We start from the raw sequence: 17879 nt of genomic DNA, 5'->3' as shown, positions 1-17879 counted from the left end.
CAATTGTATATCAATGGCAGTGCTAAAATGACAGCTTTGCCCTTTTAACCCCAGTCCACATCACCAGTGTGATGATAGGCAGTTCTGCTCCCGGTTACCCACACACTGCACACTGGTGAAATGCACCAGAGAACACTGGTGGGTTTCCACGGGATAGGTGTGCACCCTAGTGAGTGTGTCTGCTTGTGATAAAATAGGTCTTTATTTTTATATTTTCTTTATATAGCACTTTTATTAAAGTGCTTTACAACTGATAGCCACACTGGGAGAAGAGACAGGTGCACTCCACTAAGTCGTACTGAACCTACACTCATTTTCACTTATACTCTACATATGTACTGTATATTCTCATAATAGAACAATAGTAATACCAAATAAGACTAATAATAATATTAAAACTGTATTACTGCACTATTGTATAACTAATATTAGTATTTATCAAGGAGTCTTAAGAGAAAAAGCTATTAATTCACTATGTAACAGTAGATTTGGCAGAGCTACATCAATTTTTCCTTCGGGATTGTCAAGGTTTTTGTATGCTAATTGAAAATAACATGTTCTTTCAATAAAATGTGTGGCTGCCCCTGGGTTTTTTAAAGAGGTCCCACATGTGGGTATGTCCCTTTCCGAATCCTTGCTATTCTTTGCCAGGTTGGTAAAATAAAGATCCCAGCTCTCGTTTCTGTGGGTGTACAGAGGAAATATCATTAAACATTCAATTTTGCCTGTTCCCCGAAACGCGGAATGAAGTCATGGACTTCATGCCATTAATTAGCAGGACTGAGACCCCATCCATTCAGCTAATCCCAGTGAAGTTCGTGAGGAAGGGTTAAGTCATCCAAGGGCTGTGCATACTGTATTACTGTGATCTCCCCGGAGCAGGTGATCCGCAAGGGGCCAACAAAGCCTGGGAGTAGGACTTCCGCTGTTTATTGAGATTTGGTGATGTAGTGATGTCATTTTCAGTTCAGACTGATTCAATGAAATTCCTTGTTGAAAATATTCTGGTTTGAAGGGGGAGGTGAAAGCCCCAGACAGTTTGGGTTTAAAGGCTCTTCAGGAGAAATCACCAGAACAGTGCAGCACGTTGTTTTCCCTGCCTCCCCACCTCGCTCTTGCTTCTTTCACAGCTGGTTCTGAAACACAAAGTGCCTCGTAGCATGTAAGGTCAGGCACAGGTCAAAGGTCAAAGTTTAAGTTTCACAGCTCCCTTTAGAATATGAGAATGAACCCAGCGGTGGCCTTGTCGCTCAGGCAACCGCGGAGGACCGCAGTCTGTCTGCCGGCCCTGCCCTTTAACACACAAATAACTTGCACCAGCCTGGCTCTAACACGGAACCCATAATCTCTTTTTCTTTCCCGGAGGGTTTTTGTTTTGCTTTCACTTAGTCCGGCATGCCGGCTTCCTCCTCTGGGCTGGCAGCCCGCAATTTGGGAAACCTCATGAAGGACGGCCGAGGCTCAAGGCCCCGCCCTGGTGTCAGGGCTGGGGCAGGGTGTCTCGAGAGCACTGGAGAGGAGAGGTGGGGTGAGAGGGACAGACAGTGCACACTGTCTCCACACACCTGCCCCTCCTGCGCTGTGTATGGGGATGCACCATACGGACATTCTGGGACCAAAATCAATCATCAATATTTGACTTCTCATATTGGTACAGAGACGAAAATGCCACCATATTTTATACCAATCTATGCTTTTGGTACTTCAAGGTTAGACTATTTTTTTACCAGAACAAGGAGATTTGTCCACATTAGTCCAGTGTTAGCTTTTCAGTGTGATTCCTAGCGTAGTGAAATGTACCAGAGATGGTAGAGACTTTTCATATCATGAATTTGCCTACTTGTGTTCCAGGTACAACATTTAAATTCAAATCTTAGGCTTAAGACCTATTTTGTAAACCAGTCCTATAGCTGAGGCACAGGGTTGGGTGGCTGCCATTAACAATAGAGTCTGGGATAGACGGAGCCCTAAGTGCTGTCACTGAATCATGCATGGCATCTCTGTTGGCTCTTGTCTCATGGCTGCCCTCGTGACTGTGTTGGCCCTTTACCTTTGTTCCTCTCGCTACGCTTCAATACTGTTTATTTTCCTTATTGCAGATAAACATCGCCCCTGCTTTGCTTACCAACATCCAGCGGATTTTTTCTCCTGTTTTCCCCACTTCGAGCACCCCGCTCCAGACAGCTCCAGACCCACGCCTGTCCCCCATCAGTCAGCACCACCCATTCAACCCCTCCAGGCCTCCCAGCCCTCTCATCACAAACAGAGTCACCCTGACCGGCTTCAATTACGCACCGTCACTCACGTCTATGTACTGTCATTTCTCTGTTTATTACACATGTATTTTGTAATGAGTCTTTTTCCATCGACCGGTGCCAGCCAGCAGCATATGGGCTCCCTGTCTGCGAAGGTTTCTTCGTTTTACCAGCCAGGGAATATTTCCGTGACACAGTCACCCTAGGCATGCCAGAGTCAGGGTTCAGGCCTGGATCTCTGTAAGGCTCCTTTGTCACTATGCGCCATGTAAACAACGCAAGACAAATAATATTGAATTTAATTGAATTTCCACATTCCTGGAAGAAAAAGATGAGCACAGATGTCAAGTTTTACATGCGTAACACAATAACTTCGACTTGCTGGAACGAAGAAGAAAGCACCCCGAGTCGCTTCCTCTCGGTGAAGTTTTTGTTAACTTACTTTCGTCCCTGAAATAACGAGCACAAGGCTCATTTTCATTATTGAGGAAATCTTTGAGATACACAATACAATGAATAACTAAACCGCAGTAAATTCAGAATGGCCGGCGTGACTCACGAGTGGCTCCATGTCCTTGACCAGTTGGATGATCTTCACAGAGTCTCGCTCTTCATCCAGGTCTTTGGGAAGAGGAGGCAGGACGGGTCCAAAGCGTTTCTGTGCCACAGCGTCGTGGACAGAGAGCAGACGCTGTAAACAGACTGTAGTAAACACCTGTATCTTGCCAAGAGATTGGTGGACTTACACTGTAGTACATTCCAGGAAGAAAATGGGAAGTTGTGTTTTTTTTGTTTTTTTTAGATCAAATGTTTTTTTTTATTTGAGTTGTTTTCACACAGGATATTTCACAGTGCATTTTACAGATCCCTCCGGGCTATGGAACATAGTTAGGATCAAATATTTGAAATCATAATAAAAACGGTAGCAGCCGCCGAATGCCAGGCATCTAATTTTCTACGGTTAGCTCAATGTCGTTTTTATATGTTTCTTTTCATCCCCAACCACAGACCACACAGAGAAGCTGCTAGTCAGCAAGCCGAGATCTACAGTATTAATCAAGGCACCTGGATGCTGTAGACCAGTTAAACTAACCACCGGCATTTAGCCGAATGTTCCAGTGGAAATCCAAATGTACAACAGTGCAAAGTAAACACCGGCCCAATGAACACGTCAGTCAGTCAGAAAACTCAAGCCTCCGCAATATAAAGAGCCTCATTTACTAAATTGTGACGTTTATTTTGCCAACAAGTTAACAATTCATTATCCCCAAGTCTGGAAACATTTTTTTTTTTCTTCTGCGAAACATCTTCTAGCCACATGCCTCAGAGAAATAAATCTTCGGTAAAAAACAATATTTTATTGCAAGTGAGCAGGCAGTCATGCATCCCTCAAGCTGTTCTTGAGAGAGCAGATGGGCTGGAGCCAACGTGCACTGGAAGTCCGGGCAGGGATTCAACAACGGGAGTCAGGCCTGCGTCCCCTGTCACCTTCATCATCACCATCATCACCGTTATCATCACCATCATCATCGACGTAAGCCTCATCTTCATCGCCGTAATCGTCTTCATCGTCCTTGTCATCAGCCTGGTCTTCTCTATCCGTCCCCTGCCGTAATTAATTCCTTCTAGGAGATTTTTTTTTTCCACCCATTTATTTTTTATTTTTTGCATTTATTTTATTGGTAAATCTAATTATTTATGTAGTGGAAACTTTTACTCAGCGTGATTTACAGGACAGATACGGTTTCGAGAGCATGACGATTTGGAAGTTCAGTTCACTTCCGTGAAAGAGGTCCTGGTGGTGTACTCAGGTCATTCAACACAGCCTACAGGCCTCAATACTGATCTAGAGTAATATTTCATCTTTTATTTATCCTTTAACGTCCAGGAACGTCCCTCTGAGATATAATATCTTTTCTTCCAGGGAGTCCAGGGGCCCGGTCCACAAAGCTGGATTACTGAGCTACCCAGATAACTGCGCAAAGTATAACCCGAAATAACTCTTTTTACTTCAGTCTGTGTACCAGATTTTGGGCGGGGCCAGGGTTTTACTCAGTGCAGCTAACTCAGTAATCCTGCTTTGTGGAGCAGGTTCCACAACCAATTAACTTCTCGCCTTTTAGTGGCTCTGCCCATTGACAGACACACTAAGGTGGCTAACTCACCCACCGCCATTGCTACAAATCCACAGTCAAGCACCATCTTCCCTGTTCACCTCCAGTTCACCCTGCCCTGCGCACTATAACAATAAAGCCTAATGTAATTCCCAGTTTCGCAGGATTTCATTACCCACTGTCCCCGTGTCCCCTTTCAACTAATGACGAGCCCAGCCAGTAACAGCCAGCGAAAAAACAATAAGAAACAATAGCTAATAGCGGCACAGGTATGCTAATAGGTAACACATGGCGAAAGACATTCTCATCGCGAAGGGAGCCCTGCGATGTATCACAGGCACTGACTCGACCGTAATTGAGCCAAACTGGATTTCAGGCTGATTTCCTCGAAGTAAATAAACTTCCCGGTGCGGCGGGTGTAGCTGCGTTCTCGCGCCAGACACGGCTTTCCGCTAAAACACGCGCCGTTTGGGGAGGGGCGGCGGCCGGCGCTTGACCGCGCTCCGTGCCGTCGTTACATATTTATTTCTGCTGTAAACAATGTGGAGCTCTGCGAAAACAGATCGCCCGACTTGTCAAAATAAGCGGGGAGGCTGCAGCCGCCGCCATCGGGATCCCGTTAGCGAAGAATCCTCGAAAAAAAGCGGTAGCCCTCCGGGGGCCTGCCGCGGAGCCGGCCCGCGATACGCGCTCTTACGCTCTCCGCCACTGCTGTTAAGGGAAGCGGTTCAAATAAAATAAAATCAAACATTTAGGGCAACCCTGCGATAATGAGGTCTTTAATAGCCGTAGAGCGTGAGCGTCTGCGGAGGTTGCTGTGATGCAGTGTGTTTTTTTCGTGTTGTTGTTCTTCATGTGTGAGTATGAAAGAGAGCAGGACCTCGCTCTTTGATTTATTTCCCCTTGTAAAAAAAAACGGCTCCGTTTTGGCTGTAATCGCCGGGGATAAACCTGCAGTGGTGCGCAGTGCTTCTTCAGCTCATCTCTTGGCTTACATGTGGCGGGGAGGTGATTTACACAGACCTGGTGCCCCTGGGGACTCCTCCTAACCCATTTGAGTTTTTTTCCATCCATCAAACACCTCCCAAAGACAGATCCCAACATTTTCACATTACTGGATGATGTATGTTGCTGCGATGCAGGCTGTGTTGTACGGGTCAAATGATTTCTGTTTCTAATCGGATAGAAAACACTGCAGGCTTTGGCACGAGGCAGGGCTGGGACATCGCTCACCTTGATGTGGGGGTTGGCGAGAAGTTCGGACAGCTCTTTGACCTCCTCTCTGTCAGCTTGGCTCTGGAGGTCCCGGGACAGCTGGTGGAGGAGAGGGCACAGTGAAGATATTCCATCATTGAAAAGGTACTCTATCACACAGCTTGCAAAGATGCTCTATTTTGAAAGAGAAGTCAATAATCAGTAATCTGTGACCCACCTCTTGTGTAAACAGTCGTCGGAAATATGTTCCTGTTTTACGGAATTAAAGCATTTTAAGATTTCAGCAAAACTACATCGATACGGGAACTTGTACAGGGCTTAATTTGACAGGCATGAATGAGTCACTTTTATCCACAGCCACTTGAACAGATCAGTCCTATTAACATGTTTTTACATAAATCAACTCAACACTTTACCGGGGCAGTTAAGGTTAGCTACACGGCTGGAGGGTAGGAGTTCCAGTTTCCTAACCACTATACGACACCGCTGCCCATTTCTGGGTGGCCTGCGAGTCCATTGCTTTTTCCTTCCACCAGTCACTCTCACTTCACTTGCTTGGCCACTTAGTTTTACAAATCAGCAGTAGTACGCTGGTAGATCGGACCACAGCAAAACCATTCAGACAGCACCACGAACAGCCCAGCTGAAGTTCATGAAATTATGGAAGAATTTAGCTAAAATGTCAGCTCAAGCAAATGACTGCACTAATGGTATAATTGGGACCAGAGGTTGGAATGAAATCCAGACGCGGATACGGCCCTTCCCTTGTCTATCCCTCGCAGGTTTTTTATCTCTTCAGACAGATCCAATTCCAGCACTCCGGGGAGTCCGTGACTGATGTTCGCTGCAGCCCTGAAGAATCCCCGCAGTTTCCAGGGCGGGGAGAGGGGCGAGGCGGGCTGTGGCGAGCGAGACAGAGCGAGGAGCACGTCCAGGGCAATCTCAGGGAGAGGCAGCAGCGCAGACTTAGTAATGTTCGGTGAAAAAGAAAAATAGACACATCTATGGCCTGGATTCAGTCAACATCTGTCTTTAACTTTGGCTCGCGATTAAATGCAAGAGTTCATCTTTTTCTTCGCAAATGCAGTTTGGCAAAGCCAAAGTTGTGTGCGCTACGCTAAGAAAAACATTTTTTTTTTTTTTTAAGTTTAGTTCAATTCACTTACGACAGAATGTTAATTGTGAAGGACAACCTGTTAGGATGTATTGTCTAGCTTGTGTTTGGGGTCTTCAAGGTTTTGTTGGTAAGCATCCTCAGCTTTACATCAGCGAATACCCTTTACGGTACTTACTCCTGAGAAAAAAGCCTTTAAGAAATAAAGACCTGTCGGACATGGGGATCGTATGCCACACACAATGTTCACCGTTTCCATTTCCCTCCCGTCATATTTTATTAGTTTTTTACTTTGAACACAAAAATGTATCATTTGGCTTTCCATTTTTGAATGATCAATTTACAGGATAGATATCACTCTATCACAACCATATTTGTCTTTCATTTCTATTTGTAAAAGTGTAGAGATGTAGAGGCTAAATCCACATGAATACTCTAAACAATTTAATTTAATTTAAATATATAAAAGCAATAGTTATTTTATTTATTTTTATGTTTTGAGGAATTTGCCCACGATGTTTAGCTCAATGTTGTCATGGGAACAACAGATGTTGCAAAGCAAATATGAACTGTGTTTCTTGTTATTTTGTTAGTGTCTGGATCCTTATACATGTTAGGCAGGCCGTCCAAACGTACAGCTTCTAAGCTGCAGATGAATCAGACAGGAGACAGGGCAGTCCAAAAATATCTGGAACAGACAATCTAAACAAACCCAAACAGCGTTTCCACAAATATGGCCGAACCAGCAAGCAGAGTCAGTCTCGTATCATGCTGCAGCGGAGTGATGATTTTAATTAGGTGTGTAATCTGAAGAAATCGTCTCCCCAGCGATGAGGGAAACATCAGAAAATACACCGTAGCTGGGCGTAGGTGACCCTCAACCAACCGAGGCACCGGGGCAGCAGGCTTCTATTCTCCCACAGAGTCTATCGTGATTGTAAAGAGAGCTGGCCTTTAAAGCAGAAATTGATCTGCTTCTAGGACATTACATTACATTAATGGCATTTGGCAGACGCCCTTATCCAGAGCGACGTGCAGTTGAATAGACTAAGCATGAGACAGTCCTCCCCTGGAGCAATGCAGGGTTAAGGGCCTTGCTCAAGGGCCCAACGGCTGTGCGGATCTTATTGTGGCTGCACTGGGGATCGAACTGCCAACCTTGCGGGTCCCAGTCATGTACCTTAACCACTAAGCTACAGGCAGCCCTAGGAGTGATAACTACAGGGGTATGTGTCCATGAACAACCGCTTCTTCACCTCAGCAGGTGGGGGTGGGGGGCCGTCATGTGCCCTCCTTATGCATTTTACATCAAAATCCGTTATTTTGACTCCTGTTAAGCCTTTGGCTGAAGGGGCTCCACGACAACTAAAACAAAATAGCACTGACAGGTCCTGCCTTTTGGAATGCATTTAACCATTTCAATTAGACATGCAAGCTGGTGTAAATGTATATTTTGTGACAATTGCATGAAATCTTTTAAGGCTGATATTGAGTAATGTCTTTTTTTGCGAAATCGTGTGTAAATTACTGGGTGAAAACAAAACAACTGGGAGACTGGCAGTTAAAACGCCGGATAGAGCCAAGGCGGTTAGTCACGAAGAAATGTAATTTCAAAACAGGTATCCACCAAAGCCTAAGGGAGGGAACGCAACAGTAAATAAATAGATTTGGAAGTGTACGCTCACTTCTCAAGCTCTGCTTATAAATCCATCTGTGTTTACTCAGGTTCTGTCTGAACTGGGCCCCGGCAAGACGAAATTTGTCATAATTTGTCTGCCTTCCGCTGTGGTGTCACGCACTGGCCAAAACCGTGTGGCTCTGGAGTCTGTGACCTTGCGGCGAAGAGCCGTCGTACAAAAGGCGCTCTCCTATTGGACGCTCCGGCCCCTCTGTGTCCTTGGTCCCTTCATATCCCACCCCAGGGACCAGGAAGTCTTTCCTAAAGAAACACTGAGAGCAGCCAGCCAGTCTGTTAATGCTACTGGGCTTACACTTTGGTAAAGCTTCCTTTCCCCTCTACGGTCAAACACACACACACACACACACTCCACACCCACCTGGCCCACCTCTCCTCTCCTGTAGAGTGAGAGCTTGCGAAACGCTAACGTATTGCTGCCGCATCTGTCTTTCCGAAGAGCAAAAATAATTCAGTTTTGATTATCGTGAACCAAGCCTGGGGTTCACACGATGACGAAATCGGCCAGACTCACTACCTGTCAGTCAGCACAGGTGTTTATTCCATAGAGCGCCGTACGGCACCAAAGGATTAGCAGAACAGAGGGGGAGAGAGAGGGAGAGAGAGAGAGATGTCTCTTTCATACAGTGCAGCTATGTGGATTGACATATCAGGAGTTCAGAACATTAAACATCCCTTCACCCTCGCCTTCTCCATCCCCATCCATCATATCCAAGGTGGAGCGCATTGACTGACGTCTGGAAGCGAGACGGATTGCTAAATCCCTATCACAGGTACAGCAGGAGATCTTTTTTACTTTTATTTCCTTCGTATGCCTCGTTGCTCTTATCCGCCATTTCTCTCATTGTGTCAGTGAGCGCCCCTCTGTCCCATCCGTCTTATTCAGGTCTCCTCTGATGCTGCCCTGCAGTCTCTGTGTGGAGGATATCCCTGGCGGACGGAGGGTCACTCTGTCCCCCCCCACCTCCCCCCATCCAAACGACCCCCTCAACCAGCCCTGAGACCTCTATGAAACACACAGCAGTTAAACCTAGACAGAGAAACGGGTCTGGGGCTATGTACGAACCCATTTATTGGAAATATATCAAGCCTAACTCTCGGACACAGATACGTTTCTACGACCGTGAAAAAGTCGAAAAATATTTTGGTGCAACGCTGGAATCCTCCACGGGAGCTGTCCTGGAATCACTGGATGATGTCTCTCTCAGGCGTTACGCTTCTGGAGCTGTCTATGGTCAGAATCAATCACATTCCACCCGTGACAACTGGTTCCTGGCAAGAGGATCCATGTTAAAGTGTCTGCTCCGATCTGAATCTGGATACGTCATACAGCCAGGGGTGGGGGGGAGGGGGGACTGGGGGGAGGGCGGTTGCATTTAGTTTCAATAACATTCTGGACAAAAAAATCTGGCCAGTGTCGAGGCTGGCACATCCTTGGCACGCCCGCCAGAGCCACAGCAAATGGCATTCCCAGCCAGCACGAGCAACGTGAAATCGGATCATCTGTGTTCCGTGAGCATTAGCCAACGTGGCCAGTTCCACAGATTAAGTGCTCAAGCAGACAGGGCAGCTCCACATGAACGACGGCACAAGTTTCCGCCGCGCGAGGGTTATACACAAACAGGGCACAAAATTACAGAGTTTCATGTTTTATTGGTTAAACAGAATTCGGCACCAGGCGGATCACCCTCCCTCCGGGTGCTATGAGTGTTAGCAGGAAACGGACGTGCCCTCAAGACCTTAAAGGCCGTGAAAGTTAACTAACATTAGCTAATGTTTACCTATTTTTTTTCTGTTTGCCACAACATTAGCTAACATTAGCTAAAAGGTTGAAAAGGTAGAGAGTGGTGAACAAAAATGGCTGCGGAGAACAAAATTGACAATAAGATGCCCTTTAATCAATGTAATATTTGTTCTTACCTTTCAAGTCCCAGGTAGGCAGCTAATCAGCCAGCTAGCATTGTTAGACCTAAGTCACATCCATTTGAATTAAAAAGACAGGTGGCGAACTAGAAGGAATTATTTATTTTAAATGCTAATTTTAATCCAGTATCTGTTTGCCGCAAACATAGTTTGCTGTGAACGTTCGCTGTCTTGAATACACATCAGGTAAAGTTCCACATAATGAAAGATATGACTTAACAGGACTACCTCAATAGAATGAGGGATAACCTATGTGCAAACAGGGCTACCTCTATAGAATAAGGGACTAGCTCTATAGAATAAAGGATATGTACGAACACGGATACCGCAATGGAATGAGATAGCTCAACAAAATGTGGGATTAATGAGTGGTGTAAATCAACAGGGCTACCTGTACAAAGTGAGTGGCCTAAGCTCACAGGAATAGCTCTACAGCAGGACTCACCTCATAGGCCAGAGCTCCAGCAAAGACCAGGACTGGGGAAGGACTCTGGTGCTGGAACTGATTCAGCCTCTCATGAATCTATGAGGAGAGAAGAGTTCTGGGCTCGGTAATGAAGATCTGTGTGTGTGTGTGTGTGTGTGTGTGTGCGTGTGTGTGTGTGTCTGTGTGTGTATTGTACATGCGTGTGTGTATGTATTTGTGTGTGTATGTGTGTGTTTGTGTGTGTCTGTGTATGTGTGTGAGTGTGTGTATGTGTGTGTTTGTTTGTGTCTGTGTGTGTGTGTGTCTGTGTGTGCGTGCATGCGTGTGTATATGTGTGTGTGTGTGTGTGTATGTGCGTGCATGCTGGGTGGTGAGTTATGCAAAAACCAGACTCTGTACAGTCCATTAACAGGATCACTCTCTGTCTTATTTCAGTGGTACATCGTTAATCCCCACACACGCCAAGGATTAAGCAAGATGATGATGTGTCCACACATCAAAACCAACAGAGACAAACACACAGAGAAAAACACTGCATCCACAGAAACATCAGCCACCAACCTTTCCCCTTCTCCCACAAGAGCCCAAATCACAGCCCAGAAGACCAATGCACATAGTGAACTGGCCACACTGCACACAACACCACCTTACACGTGTCAGGGATTTTACTATTGTTATTGCATTGTTATTACTATGCAATTACACCATTGTACTTTGTATTCACTCTCTCTCTAATCATAACAATGAAATAAAACTTTTATGTTTGTTGTTAAAGAGTGAAGGTACCGTATACAAATGACATGTTTATTAATTCAGTGGCTACCAACAAAGTAAGGTGCAAACAGCCTTTTTTCCATTTGAAAAACAAAATCTGGTAGATTAATTGAAATACTCCTCCTGAATTCATACAGAAAAAGTAGAAAAACTTGAAACAAAGAAACAGGCATCTCAAAACAACATTTCCCCACCCGATCCAAAATTATAAAACAAAAATAGTACTTAAAAAAGTATAAAATCCCAGCTATCTGCCATGCTGGGGCAATCAGCAGTGAAGCGTTCATCTGGAGCCCCTGGCATGCATGGTTTAAGGCCTGTGGTCAGACAGGAGGGTGCGTGGGGTATCAGAGAGCTCACCGAGGAGCCAGCGGACCAAGGCGGCAAGTGCAGCCTGTCAATCACAGTCTAAATGGGGGTGGGGGGGGGGGGGCACCCCTGGGAGCAGATTCAGACTAGGGTTCACGTGGGGTGAGAGGGAAGATCGGGATACAGGGGGAAGGCGGGTAGGGGGTCACTCTGTACATACTGTTCTCCTTTCCTTTCAGGACTGGGAGCCACACCCAATTTTAGGGGGGGGGCACGTTGTCAAATAGGCAAGAATACAGACCACCACTGACCTCGGCAGCAGGTAAGCATTAGATGTTTGTGCATGTAGAAAAAAATAAATGAATAAATACTTTTTATTGTACTGCCAGTCATGACGAATGTTGATAAATCCCAGGCCAATTATCTGTCAGAAAGTCCATTGATATCAGATCACAAGGAAAGGAGCTGAAATGGAAGGCTATTTATTTCACTTATGTATTCAGTAAACAGTAAAACCTCAGTAAACTTCAGAAGGCTGCAGAAATTAATTACAGGCATTCTGTATTTACTGGACACTTAAAAAAAAAAAATTTAGCAGGAATGATGACGCCATTTATTTTTCTGTTTCCTCTAAAATGGCTGCATGTGGTGAATGGTTGAGATCTGGCAAGCTGAAATGTTGATAAATAAATTAATCATTCTTTTTATTTTTCCAGTGACTTCATTATTCATTATCAATGGAAAACAGTTAAAAAAAAAAAACTATAGGGCACTGAGACAAGCTGACGATTGCATCATTGGCACAGCAATAGAGATCAGATTAGACTTCGATATTTTCATATACTGCATGGACATACAACATTGCGCAATATCAATAAATCACATTTGAATGACACATAATCCAGTCCCAGCCCTTTCTATGACAATGGTATTATAATTGACGGGTTTGCTCAATGAATATTCAGCTGTTTATCTCATTTTATTTAATACACAGACAGTGCATGCCAAGAGCCTTTTTATGACGTGTGAAGTTAAACTCATCATGTAACATGCAAACAATGTCTCACAAAAGCATTATACAGATTTTACTGCAACAGTCAGGGCAGCCCCAACACAATACAACCTGAGGTCAGTTATGGAGGCTAAGCTGCAGTTATCTGCCCTCTGACCTGTAGGGGGGGAAATTAACATCTAGTACATGTAGTTCATCTATTGTTTTAGAATGTGCGAAGAGAAAAATGTGTTGCTTTCCCCTTGCAAGTCCCAAAAATGACCTCACCATAATTCTGGTTATTTCCAGAGAGTGGGGCTAGTTACTGCGGAATGCACTCGCTCAAAGAACGTGCAATTACGTGCCTTTGTTTACGCATCAGCCAAGGGTCCAACAAACTGTCCGCCTACAGTGGAATGTGTCTATCCATCTGCATCTCAAATTTAAAATATTTTACCTTGCTTTAATGTTTTATAGGAAAGACTTTACTGGTCCCAGTGAGACATTGTTCTGGACCGATTCGAAAGAGCGGTGGAAAAAATACAGCTTGGGGAGTCACCGTGTAATGGCCAAAGCTCACAAAAAAATGAAGGTCAAAGAGGACAAGGAAAAACAAAAAAACAGCAAGGGAATACAGAATATAATCAAATTCAAGCGTACTTTCTTTAAACAAAGACTCCACCCCCTCTGTGGGGGCAAAAAGAACACAACTGAACAAAGCGTTCCGTGCAAAACTATGATAGAGCATTTGTATGCTCCTCTCCCTGCGGAACACGTATGAATTTGAAAATACACTTGCCGTGTTGATGCGCCACTACGAATTAAGACCTGGCACTCTGCGAGTGTGTAGCTCCACGTTGTTAGCATAGCGGGGCACGTGCCACTAAATAAACGTTTCCCCAGAGCAGTCTCATGTGGAAATTAAAACGAAAGCATTAGACCTTCTCTCAATGTTTTGGTAATCTGACAGGGTCTGGGTTGAATAGTAGGAGAGAAGGATTGGGGAGGGGATGGGGGGTGGGGGTGTGGGTGTGGATCTCCTGAACTTTCCGGAAACTTTGTTTGCCAATAAGGTATTATTGAATTGGTCATTTAGAGAGAAAGCGAAAGAGCTTGAGAGGTAGAGTGGAGAGAGGGATAGAGAGGGGTGAGAATAAGGGGAATGGAGAGAGAAAAGTGGTAGAAAAAGATATAGAGAAGAGAAGGAGGGGGGCTTAACTGTCACAGGGAAGGCAGACACAAGCATTTGAATGTGAAATCCTGTCAACTACAGAATATCCAATCAATCTCAATCACACTGCTCCCCGGCCACATCTGTTTTCCAGTAACCACTGCTCACAATGTGTGTGTGTGTGTGTGTGTGTGTGTGTGTGTGTGTGTGTGTGTGCGCGCGCGTATGTGCGTGCGTATGTGCACTCTTGTTTTTATATCCTGCTGGGGACAAATTTTTACACATTCACATGATGGAGACAAAAATCTTTAGTGGGGACCTATTTTGAAACACCTACTAAGTAACAGTCCAAAACGTTTTGGTGCAATGACCCAACCAAATAGGGTAGGCTTGTTCTTCAAATTTTTAATGATTATTCTTGATGGTCTAACGCGAAAGACGTATTGTTCTGGGGCCTGTTCTACAAACAGAATTACTGAATGAGCTAGATAATTGCTGAGTAAAACCCAGAACCATCGCAAATCTGGAACATGGAGTGAAGTAAAAAGGGCTGCCTAACTCAGAAATCCTGCTTTGTGGAACAGGCCCCTGGTCAATCAATTGTGGAAGTGGATGTTACTACAATTCACCATGTAATATACTTCATGTAAGGATAATAATGACAAGAATAGTAGGACAATAATTTGGTGATAAAAGAATGGAATTAGGCAATATCTTATGCATTCTTCATAACCCCCATCTACCATAACCCCTCTGATTTTTGTTTTATGAACACAAATCCTGTATGGCTGTTGTAACCCTAGAACACACTCTGCCTAAATCTTGAACCGTTTCTGTTTACTGTGGAAGTTGCATGCGTCCCTGCTGAGCTTAAAACCACAGACATTTTAAACCATGTTCCTTTTTAGCATATACGTGTTTTATATCTGAATTCACTGCTCTTAAAAAATCTGAGAACACTGTGTTGCACTGCGGCTTGTGTTGCAGACACGAGCGTTCATCAAGCAAGTGATTTCGGGTGATTTATGGACGTTTCCGGACTGTAAACACAGCTGAATTGTCGAGGCAAATTGAAAACATTCAGCAGAATCTGATACAAGGGGAAAGGCAGTGAATTAGAAGATCATTGGCTTCTTGTTTTGTTCGTTCTATTTTTGGGGCGCTGCGCACAGTCTGAGAAGAAGCCCTATAGGGGACGGTAAAGGATGGTGTTTTTCCACTTCTTCTCATCCCACATGCTCACCAGTCGAATTTGGACGCTTGTGATCCCCTGGCTCGACCTGTCTCCTCCCTAAGGTAAAACCCATGGGCTTGTCCTCTAAGCCCATTTGGTTTAGCTCATAAAAAAACACTTTTTAGCCCCGAAAATCGCCAGTGATATTCACAGCAATTATTTTATTGGGTTTTTCTCTACACTCAGTCGGGGGGCGCTCGCTAATAAGGCCAGGTCCATCCATCACATACTTTCCTACATTGGCAATAACATTAAAAAGTTTGCGTACGCAAACCTTGAGGAAGTCATTGAGTGCTTCGTCTGTTCTTTTTCACCGCTGTTTGGAATGCTGCCCACAGACCTGAGTATAATGTTGCATATTTTGGACAGATCCCACCCCGTAGATCATACTTTATTTGATTTTAAGGATGTGTTTGCGACCTGCGCCGTACCAGCTGAACGCAGGCTTTGAGTTACGAGGGGGCCCGGTCCTCCAGCTCTGGCTCTGTTCGAGGAAGACTGTTCTGGGCTCCCTGCAGTACCTGCCTCCCCCAGGCACTGGGAGCTTCTGTTTGACTGCTGCCTCCTGCACACCTGTCAGAGTCTGACGCAGTCCCCGTGAACTCCTGAACACCTGTAATCCATCTGTGTGTAGCGCTCTATCCGGCAGAGGTGTGACGGCTGAGGCTAGCCACACCTGCGCCCTGGGGTTCTCCAAGCATCCAATAAGGTGAGTAGGCTCCTGTATCCCAGGTATTGCTGTATAAGCGCCAACCGGCTACCAACTGTTTCAAAACATACGTAGCTTGAGCTGGTCAAGCCGTGTCAACCAGCTAATCCATGTTGAGCTGGGAGCTGGTCTGAATTGATGAACCAACTAAACCATGTCAAGCTAGGAGCCGGTCTGAACCGGTGAACCAGCTAAACCATGTTGAGCTGGGAGCTGGTCTGATCTGGTCAATCAGCTACCAGCTGTTTCAAGAGATCTTCTGGAATGAGCAGTGTTTGCACTATTACTGAAGCAAAACTGAGCTGCTTGTGTCAAGTTTTCTCTGTATGCGAACAACAGTAGCTGTACCCAATTAATAATAATTGGTGTAAATTACATAGAGCTTTTTATCTCAAAGGGTTTAATTGGTTCAGTGAACAGAGAGAGAGAGAGATATTGGTTCAGTGAACAGAGAGAGAGAGAGAGAGAGAGAGAGAGAGAGAGAGCTGAACCACTTAAACTGGAGATGATTGTAGCCAGGACACTGGGGAACTGGCCATAGTTGTCAAGACAGTTGTCAAGAACTCCGCTGTTGTTGAACAAACCAACAGACAGGATAAAGAAGCACATTGTTTTGAAGAGACACAAACCTCATGCATGCAGTATTTCCTGTGCAGTCCAGTTTCTGCGTGCCATACTCCATATTCCAAGAACAGATCAATGAAATGAAAGGAAAAGCAGCCCCTGTGGTCAGCCGTGTGCCTGTGAGCCCGTGTGGTTAGGGCTGTCAGTGTGCACTGGTGAATGCTGGTAATTGGATGATTGAGCTGCCAAACTCTTCCCGAAAAAGAGCGAGGAGCTCCAGGCCCCCTGACCAGACCTCCACAGCTGCGGAGCAGCTGGACTTCTGACCGTGCTCCTCCGGCATTTCCCCTCTCCTACACCCAGAGCCTCGAACCCTGGCACTGTCTGCACACGTCAGCCTGTCCCTCCACAGTCTCTCTCTCTCTCTCTCTCTCTCCCTCTCTCTCTCTCTCTCCACTGATGCTGTCTTTGCTCCGTGTTGCGTAGACGTGGCTGGATATGTCAACCTATGTTCCCAGGGGGCCACAGTGTCAGTTTCAATCCAGTTTGCGGCCTCAATATGCAAAGAATCCAATTTATTGGATTTATTGAAGCAATTCAGGTAAAGTCCCTTGCTCAAGGTGCTTAACCTAAATGGCAGAGCCCCACCTGGGAATTAAACCTGCAATCCCAGCTCCCTAAACTCTCAACTACTTTTTTATTCTTATTTTTATTATCATGGAGGTGCAGTGGATAGCACTGCCACCTCACAGTAAGTCCTGTGTTTGAATCTCGACAGAGGCTGTGTGCTCTCATGTTCTCCCTGTCCCTGTGTGAGTTCCTTCTGGGTACTCTTGTTTCAGCCCACAAACCAAAGACATGCAGGTTAAGCTACTGGGGTGGAATTAAGCGGGCTTTGCTGACGATGCATGTGTGCTCAGTCAAAATACGCTGTTAAATTAAATTATATAAGAAATCTTCTTTGTCCAGTTTTATGCAAACTTCTCTGCCTCATTCACAAATCATATGAATCTTCCCAATCCCTCTAAATCTCTGTCTGGTCACTATCAATGCAACTCTTTCTGTCTGCATCTCTGCATATCTGTCACTGCCCACGTCCCTGTAAATCTCCCAGCCTCCCCTCGTCCATCTGTTTATCTTCATCTCTGTAAATCTCCTCATTTCTGTTAAGTTCACGTAGATCTCCCTGTCTCTTTCCCCCCTTCTCCAATTCCCCGTTCCCCTGCCACCTGTCTGAAAGACTCCTGCTCAACGAACAGACCCAAGCTAGCACAAGCCGGCCCACAGAACTTTCTTTTACAACTAGTTCTGAGACAAGGGCAGTGACATCATGCCCCCACCTAATTGAAAACAGATTAGAAAAGGAGGGAGTAGTGTACATTT

General features: G+C 45.2%; 1 protein-coding gene across 1 annotated transcript in view; it reads right to left on the bottom strand.

The window, feature by feature from the left end:
* The window catches only part of LOC133137550 (MAGUK p55 subfamily member 7-like), a 65938-nt gene that overhangs the window by 36018 nt on the left and 12041 nt on the right, over positions 1-17879 (bottom strand). The window contains exons 3-5 of the mRNA XM_061255882.1: positions 10763-10840; positions 5603-5683; positions 2815-2946 (exon numbers count right to left, since the gene is read on the bottom strand). Coding sequence (XP_061111866.1) covers positions 2815-2946; positions 5603-5683; positions 10763-10840 — 291 coding nt within the window. The remainder of the gene's footprint in view (positions 1-2814; positions 2947-5602; positions 5684-10762; positions 10841-17879) is intronic.

The sequence above is a fragment of the Conger conger genome, chromosome 9 (assembly GCF_963514075.1).
Source record: "Conger conger chromosome 9, fConCon1.1, whole genome shotgun sequence".
NCBI classification, from domain to species: Eukaryota; Metazoa; Chordata; class Actinopteri; order Anguilliformes; family Congridae; genus Conger; species Conger conger.
This window is presented reverse-complemented; position numbering and strand designations above follow the sequence as displayed.